Source organism: Dermacentor albipictus, chromosome 5 (assembly GCF_038994185.2).
Source record: "Dermacentor albipictus isolate Rhodes 1998 colony chromosome 5, USDA_Dalb.pri_finalv2, whole genome shotgun sequence".
Lineage (NCBI taxonomy): Eukaryota > Metazoa > Arthropoda > Arachnida > Ixodida > Ixodidae > Dermacentor > Dermacentor albipictus.
The window spans coordinates 129900141-129909343 of NC_091825.1; the positions used below are offsets into that span (position 1 = coordinate 129900141).

The following is a 9203-nucleotide window of genomic DNA, read 5'->3' on the forward strand; positions in this document are numbered from 1 at the left end:
AATATACGCCAGTGTCGTTCTTGCCACCGAATACGCCATCCCCCTCTCCACATCCCTCTGCTGCTTCCACTTTCACCCGCGGCTTTCTCACTCGCTCGTTCTCAGACACCCAATAGCGGCCCACAAAAGAGGGCGCCGGCAGCGATGGGCGCAGTCACCAGTGCAGCCCGTGCCTGCGACAGCGGGGGCAGTGCACTGCCCAGAACATGGCAAACTTTGGCGCATTCTACGGAAGCTGCGTATAAGCATAGATAGAGAAATTATGCGTAGAAAAGCACGGAGCTTAACCACAAACAGTACCGGTTGGCAACTCTGCACGGGGGAAAGGGGAAGCTGCGCGTTAGTCTTAAGGGATGGAAGGGTGGTGAAGCGGGCCAATAGGAAGTCATGCATTGCGTCCAGTGCGCAAATAGACGAGCAACGTGAGGGAGTACACAGGACATGCGTTTGTGCGGCGTTGTCCCCGTCGCCCTCGTACGCTTGCGCACAGATGTCAATACATAACTTCCAACTCGCCCGCTTCACCACGCCACCATGCCTCCTTTCATACTTTCATACTTACGCACAGGTAGTGTGACAAAAAATAAAGTGAGAGTCTTCGTTACATGCATATCACGAGGATATACGCTGTCTCCTATTCTCCCGGTCGTACTCGTCCGTTCGCGCACTGATCACAACATTGAGGACCATGCAGGGTGTCGCGAAGTCGACAGCCAAAGCGCCGACAAGTTTAGTTGATTGATTCCTGTGGCATAGCGCGGCAAAGCAATAATGGGGATATGTATGAGCGGAGGGCTCTGAGCTAACTTTCAACACAATGGCTGCTTAAAGTGCATCCAAATCTAACTAAATGATCGTTAATACACTGAGTCCACGTAGGAATATATATATATATATATATATATATATATATATATATATATATATATATATATATATATATATATATATATATATAGTTTGATAGTCTTCGATTCAATCTTTTACTTTCGCTTTTCTTCAATTGTTTATGCATTTCGCGTCCATCACGATGCAAGAATGCAAGGCTGAGGTCCATACGCGAAAAGGGAGCAACAACCCCGCTTCTCTGGAACCCGGCAAGCCCCGCGGTGACCACTTCTCGAAACTGAATTACACTTTCATTGTACCCTGGTTACGATCCGATCACGCACTCTCCCGTCTAGCCACGCCTTATTTGCGACAAGCGCAGCATAAGAGAACGGCTGCGAGCCGAATGTCCTAAGCTTAGAAGAATGTCCCCGCACCAGCGCCACCTGCATCCTCATGCATCACCGACACTCGCATACGCCCTCCATTCAGCGCGAGAGGGGGATACTAATTGCTGCCTCTCTCAACTCTCTTTACACGTATACGCACGCATGCAAATAAGCACGCCACTGTAAAGCGCTGCCAAGAAGAAAAAAAAAGAGAGAGCAGAAAGAAGACAACAAAAGCTGCGCGCAGCTATTCAGTGCGTGTATGACACGAGCTAGCACGGGTGTATATATCATCAATTCTTTTCAGTTTCCAGGCCGGCAGGATGGTGCGGCTCCCTTTGGCAGCCACCGCGAAGGCTTTCTCCCAGCAAAGCTCACCGGTAAAGACCCCTGCCCTAGACACGTTCTTGTTCTTCGCCGCTCGATCCAGCATTTCCCCACTCAAACCCCGTTAACCTTTCTTGTCTTCTACTCCCGTCCGTGGGACCTGCCTCGCTATGAGAAGCGGGAGGAGTTACGTCCAGCTCCTCGAAGAATCGAGCGGCGAAAGAGAATATACGCGCGTAACGTATTCGGGGCTGATTGCTCGATACTTACGCCCCCGTATCGCATTTGCATTCGCTAGTATTGCGAGTCGCTTCCCGTTCGTCTCGCTTCTGTGCTCCTTTTTTCTTTTTGCCCGACTTCGAGCCTTTATTATTATTTTATCTTCCCTCTCTCGAGAAAAAAAGAAAACTCCATCAAAGGGAAGCTTAACTAACTCAAGAAGTCCCGTCTGAGCGCTGACGGCTGAAGGCGGTGCTCGAGGAGCGGCGGTACTCGTGTTTCGACGAAAGTGGGCGTGCGAGAGACGCTGATCACGTGGTACTCGATCACATTTGGGAGCATATATGGTGCGCCTAATGCCCTCCAGATAAATTGCAGTCCTTTGGCCAAAGTTTTTAAGAAGGCATTTCAAGACGAACTGCTTCGAGGGCACCACGGTTCGCGAGTTCTCTCATGTAGTATAAAATATAAGTTCGGTCTCGAGGTAACAACGAAGACAAAAGTAGCCGAAGAAAATCAGAAGACGTACATATCCCTAGAGGAGTTGACGCATAACAGAAATAATTTTTGTGGATACGGTGGTTAATTCAATTAACTTAGTGCCGTAATATGTACGTAATAAGTAATTAAGTCACCGCAATATTTATCAATATCTAATGCCTACAACACGCCAGAAGAGTTCGTGTTTGAGGAACACGGCCCTATCTCTGAGTGAAGTGGATGCGACTGCTCAGCAAGCATTTTCCGCAACGGAAATGGCTGCATATATATGTAGGTCGGACTTGAGCTGCACCCAATTCCCTTCCGCAATGCGGACTTCAGAGTACTGGTCGAATCCAAGCCTGTGACCAAGTTCGAAAGCAGGTATCTAAGTAGCAGACGTTAAGACGCGTTAAAATAAGGCTGAATTAAACGATAAAATCAATTTACAGCAATCAATATAACAAACAGGGTCCTTCAATTGAATGACCCTGTAATAAATAATGGGTTCGCTTTTCTAGCTTTATTTTTCTATCGTAAGTTACTAAGCAATGCGCAGGCTAAGTAGCGGGACAGTGTGTGTGTGAAAACGTTTATTGTACTGAGGTTAGGAGGCTCGACTTCTCAAGCCAAGGCGGGCCTCTCCCACGTTGGCACTGTCAGGCCAAGCCTTTCAGCGACATCATGGGCCCTCTGGACTGCCCTTAGTTGGTCCTGAAACAATGGGCTTTGAATCCTTTTCTCCCACTGTGTCCATTCTTCAACGAGGTTGGGGAGAGTCGCGGGACACCCCGCCAGCATATGTCTGATTCCAATGATGCCATTACAATCATTGCATTCCATCTTAATCTCCCTCTCTGGATATATTTTATTAATGGTGTACGGCGTGGGATATGTACCCGTTTGCAATAAGCGCAGTGAGACTGCCTGAGCCCTGTTCAGTTTTGAATGTGGCAATGGGAATTGTCTGCGTCCTAAATAGTAATGTTTGGTAACATCATTGTATGTTAACAAATGATCTCTGGATTCCCTCGCTTGATGGTGAACGGCTCGGTTGTGACTGTCACGGTTAGCAAGTCCTCGTGCCAAGTCATGAGCAACCTCATTGAGGTTTACCCGAGTCTCGTCCACTTTCCCCATATGCGCAGGAAACCATCGGATTTCAGTTGTCATAATCACAATGTTTTCAAAAAGTTTAGCTGCAACTCCAGCTACGTAGCCTTTATCAAAACACTTTACAGCGGTTTTTGAATCACTGTAAATGAAGGCCCACTTATTACTCCTGATGGCTAGAGCAATTGCCGCTTGTTCCGCCACCGTGGGGTCCTTGGTAAAAATTGTGAGAGCGTCTTGCACCTTCCCTTGATCGGGAAGGTGCACCTTCCCTTGAGCGGGACAGTGGCCGCGCTATTTTTACTCAGTGAGTGAATTTCGTGCATCAGAAAGCACCATGTAACTGCTGCTATACACGCTGTGCTTCAGAATAACCACCCAACCGACGCAAATGGCGGCGCGAGCCACAAACGCTGCTCGCAGAGCCATCTATCTACGACTTCAGAAGATAACAACCCATCAAAATAAGTGGTGCCGACTTCTGATGTCCTTCGCCGTAGAATGCAGCAGCGAGCCAAATACGCGTCAAACATACGTTTCGCTATGAACTGCGGAATTGTCGAGTACCGGAGCGATCACGACCGAGGGTTGAACTCCTACCACTGTTTCCGTCGCCATTGAAGTCAGCTGCAATGCGCGGTCAGGGAGAGATACTTAATTCACAGTAGGGTTATTACTCAACAATGTTACAGCTACAAGAAACCAACGTTTTTAGATTCGTTGCAAGAAGCGTTACCTAATGATAGTACGCAACACACGTAAGAAGATTCTGGAAATAATAATTAGGCGTCGATGTAAAAATAACGTTAGAGAAAAGAAAAACGCCTTTGAGAACGTCAAAAGAAAAATTTGGCATCGAGACCTCTATACAGGAACATTTAATGAAAATTGTAGTGAGGTGTCAACAACACATTACATTGCAACAGGCAGAACACCCAGGGCAGTATACAAAGCATCAAATTGAGTTTGCATTTAGTCCATTTTAGGTGTACGGTCTTGGATTTTCGACCTACTAGTCCAAATGTATCATCAACAGGGCCTGAATTTTGCTTTGAATTTACGTTGAATAATAAAGGCACGCATTATGGTTTGCTACACCTGAAACACCGTTCTTAACTTGTAATGCTGTTGTACAACCATTCTTAGAATAGGCTGTAATAATCTGGGACAGCTACACTAAGACCAATATTTACAATTAGAAATAGTTCAAATAAAGCAGTGAAAAAGCATAAGTGAGAAGTGAGAAGTGAAAAAAGCGTTATAATGACAAGAATCATATTTGTCACTTGAAAATCTTTTTTCCAATTGATAAATGTGCACTACAACATTGACGCCTCGCAAATAATTAGTTATTCCAGTGGTTACGCTACGCACATGCGACATTCTCTCTCAGTAAAACCATTGTTAACAAAAACTAACTGTTACAAATATTTCTATCTTCCTAGAACTATAACAAACTGGAACAACCCTGCTGATAATGTAGTAACACAGAATTTTCTGTCATTATTTGAGGCACATATTCAACAATTAATAATTTTGTTGTTGTTTTTGGGTCTTAACTCATGCCCTGAAATACTATGGTGTTGTGCGTGATGACACTGATGAAGTTCTTTTTCTGCTATGTAAACTTTTTGATGTAACCTTTGCCTGGCTGTATTTCACTTTTTGTCTGAACTTGTTGCTGTACAAATATGTATACCCACCTGCAGTGTTTTTTTGACAACGCCACATTATTCATAGGTACATAAATAAACAAATAAATAAATAAATAAATAAACACACGGTCGCCTCTACAGCACATGACAACGTTCGAGCAACACACTGCATCCGTTACAGATGAATGGCAATGTTAGCCTTAAGATGTTCTCTTCAGTAAATAATATTACTAGTATAAAAAAATCACTCAATCGATCTTTGTGAAGGATCTTCTGTTAGAACTTCGCTCTTGCGCATCGTTTGATGCTTTTGCACAGTGCGTAATAAACGCCTCTAACACATATCATATATACTAAAGTAAAGAAAACCGATATAAGAACACAAAACAGCATACAGTAAGAAAATCACAGCACAGGTCAAATGTTTGAGGCTGTATGCACTCTAATCGCAACGCGCAGATTACAAGACAAATTACATGAGTACAATGTCGCTATTTGTAAATATATCTGCGCCCTCTCCCGGCCAGGCTCATGTCATCTAAATCAAAGCTGAGCAAATTCAATAAGTACAGCTGCTTTTCCCTCCATGGCTTTCCAACCCCGTTTCTCTCTCTCATATAGAGTTGGTTTTCAAAGCTGTCGGCATTCCCAACATAGCTGTTAAATGTTTTCAGAAGTCAGGGTAAAGCACATGTGTTATTGAAAGAGTTGCCAACGTAAAAAGCATCATGAATCCGCGTTGTTTTTTGTGGCACTCCGATGTGAACTTACGAAAGCCGAAGTTGACAAGTCTACCCTAAGCATTGGTCTATCTCGTCGAAAAAAAGAAACATAAATTACCAGCTGAGAATAATTACGTGACGTGGCACGGTAAGCGCATGTGGTTATCGCTCTTTACAACATCGAGGGCACGTAAACACTCAATGACGCTTCCAACGCTACCCACAATTATAATATTCGGTGAACGCTCCCGCTACGAATATGGTCACGTCAGCAGCGTAGTAGCAGTTGTGAACACAATCGGAAGTCTTAGCAGTTTGTTTCCAGCGTAATGTGTTCGTTTCGAGGCAGGAGGTGCGCTCGCAGAACCGGCTGAGAGCTTCGAACGACGCTGGTAAACAATACCCGGAGAAAGCTGCCGCGGCAAATAAACGTTGCCGACAGGCTGTAAAGAGAGCCAAACCTTGTTTTCATTAGCGGACGAGGACGCGGAAGGCTCCCTGTCTCTATTCGGTTTCTTGGGCTTGCTCTTGAACTTCGTATTCTTGAGCGACGCCTGATTTTCCTTGGCCATCACGACAGATGCAGCTCGCTGCTGGGCGCCGCCATTGACTAAAAATCTGGTGATGATGATGGCGGAGGCCGGTTGTGGCGCCGCTTTGTGGCCGGCCCCTTGCGCTGTTTCGTTTCGGTTCTGTTTTCGCCAGTGAACGCGTAGTGTTTGCAGTTTAACGTTCGGAGTTTTGGTATGAGTTGTTGCGATACGCCGAATAAACAATCGTTAAAGAGCAAATAAAGAATGCGTGTGACTGGCATACAAAATATTTTTTTTCTGCCCAAGGATTCGCTTTCAACTACGATATACATTTTAACTCTTTTTCTGCTTTGTGACGTCGGAAATAAAGCTAGGCTTTCTTGCTGGTATTATTGTTTCCTTTCTTTTTCTCTCCATCTTTCTCTCTCTCTCTCTTTCGTGTAATTGAGGAGATTTGAGACGAGATTACCAGCGTTTCTTACCAGCGTTTCGGAAATTATCAACGGTTTGTAGCATCACTCTATAGTTTCGCGCAATTATTTTTCGCGATAAGCAACCAAGCTTAGCGAACAAAATATGGTGCAGCAACATTTCTAATGGAACACCTACTTATCATTCTGCAGTCTCTTACACGGCACTTTTACGGAGCTCGTTATGGCGTCAAGATTTTCCTAGTTCATATCATATTAAACGATGAAACTGCATTCTTTTAAAAAAAATTATTTCACTCTGGCATTTTACATGCCAAAACCGCGATGTGATGATGAAACACGCCGCACTTTCCGGATTAATTTTTACCGGCTGGACCCGCACCAATTGCAGGGGCGTTCTTGCATCTTTTTTTTTCTCACACTTTCTCTCTCTCTCTTTCTCTCTCTATCTCTCGTTTGCTAGGCTCTGCATGACCAGAGTTTCCTATTTGATGATCACGCTAAATGTGGGCGACCAAACCTTGATTATGGACAACAGAAAAAAAGAAGAAAAAATGAAGAATATATATATATATATATATATATATATATATATATATATATATATATATATATATATATATATATATGTTACACAGCAGTGCCTTTCCAGCAGCCCGTATTGAAGGTCATGTTAGCCATGTGCAAAAATGTTGGCTTCTGGTAGTTGGCGATTGTACAACCGGTGTAATGTGGAGTACAGCGCTGCTCTTTGCTGATCAAAATAAAAGAAGGTGTGCAAAGGTGAGCGATGATCACTTACAAATAAGGTGTGAGATCTCTTCGCTGCAATCACAAAACTCGCAAGAGGGGGCTGTTGGCCATTCTGGTAATGGTCGCGTTTGGTAATGTTACTCTAAGCCATGGAGGGACTAGAAAAATGCAGTCACGTAGTGAGAGGGTGGACCAAAGACGGAACTATAAATTAGGATCCAGGGAATTAAGTTGCGCTTTAGTAAACTTGGTCGAATTCCACTGAACTAGCGTTAGGTCACGCGCAAGCACGCGAAGTTTTTCCGTGGCGTCGGCTCTCAAAAGCGGGATTGTAACACAGCTGAAGCCGTCGTGGGCAGATCGAGCGGTTGCGTCCTCTAGGCTGTTTCCATGGATTACGCAGTGACGACTGTAACATTATGCCGCGATGGTAGATTCATCGGGATCGTGGGCTCATCGCGATGCTGGACTCATGGCGACGATGGACTCATCGTGATATTGGACTCATCTGACGTCGGCTATGAGCTCTCCGTAGAATCCGTAACCCAGTGCGGAGAGATAACTCTGGAGAGCTGCTTTGGAGTCACAGAAAATTGACCATATATGGGTAGGGTATACCTACTCCTTAATGAAACACGATTAGAGTCCGAGGGAAATACAAAAGAGACAGAATCAAATACCAGTGCGTAAAAAAAAAGAAACAAAGGACGAACGTAGAAGAGACATATACACAGCGCCGTATATGTGGCTTCTACATTCGCCCCTTGTTTTTACGCACTGGTATTTGACCATCATGACAGGTCTGAATATCTGCTCTGGTAAAAAATATAGACCTAAGAGTATTTCTTAACTATTATGAGACATATTTCCCTATACAGTCCACGTAACTTTATAGACACAAAGGTCAAGTCTACAACAAGGCATCGCCGTCTATAGAAGAGCTCCATTGACCATCTATAAGTGTAGTTTAAATTCCATCATGAACGAATACATTGAACGACATGATGACAACACGATAGTCGCACGACGGAGATACTGCTCAAACACTTGGACTTGTGGCCAAGCCTTAGTTGAGAACAAATGCATTATTTTTTTCCCTGGTGATTTCTTCCGACAAGAAGCTATGACGACAATAAACGCGATAACGATAGCTGTGACAGACTGCCACGAAATATGTATAAGGTACGCTTATTTAACAACGAGTATACTTTGCTGGGTTATTAGCTGAGCATCGAGGTGTGGCAATTACATGTAATTCATAACTGCTGGGAAGCAATCTCCTCAGAGCCCGTCAAGATGATGCAAAGCAGCGATGACGCGTTGCCTACTGCGGTCGAAACATGCTTTCATGTCAGTTTGCAGATTGACCACTTGCTTTATCGGCATGGCTTCTCCTTCCGCCGTGTTGGCATGAATGAGCGCTAGCGGAGCTCGAAACCACGGTACCATGGCTTCCGCGATACTGCACCGCCTCCCGCTTTCTTCTTGTCTTTCAACAATTTTTTTCTTCTTTCTCAAGCACGCATTGAGACGCTCGCAGAAATGATTTTACGGTTCTCTTTTGTTGCATTCTCTTCTCTTTCATGTCTTGTAAACATTTCAGCAGGGAGTCTCATTCTTGCGCACCTTACAGAACATTCCGAGGAGGCTGGAGCTGTGAAAGAGCTTAAGCCTAAATTTAGTATCGTGAGACGTGTTTCACAGCAGCGCTGTGGGTGCTGGGATGCAGTTGCCACAGGGTTGGGAAAAAAAC

General features: G+C 44.5%; 1 protein-coding gene across 13 annotated transcripts in view; it reads right to left on the reverse strand.

Annotated features, from left to right (window-relative positions):
- Positions 1-9203, reverse strand: part of LOC135906374 (transcription initiation protein SPT3 homolog) — a 585543-nt gene that overhangs the window by 110314 nt on the left and 466026 nt on the right. Inside the window, exon 1 of one of the 13 annotated variants that reach the window (XM_065437742.2) lies at positions 6195-6338. The exons of the other annotated variants lie outside the window; for them this stretch is intronic. Within the exon in view, the coding sequence (XP_065293814.2) occupies positions 6195-6305 (111 nt within the window). The 5' untranslated portion in view covers positions 6306-6338. Of the gene's footprint in view, positions 1-6194; positions 6339-9203 lie in introns of those variants that run through there. 13 annotated transcript variants of the gene reach the window in all.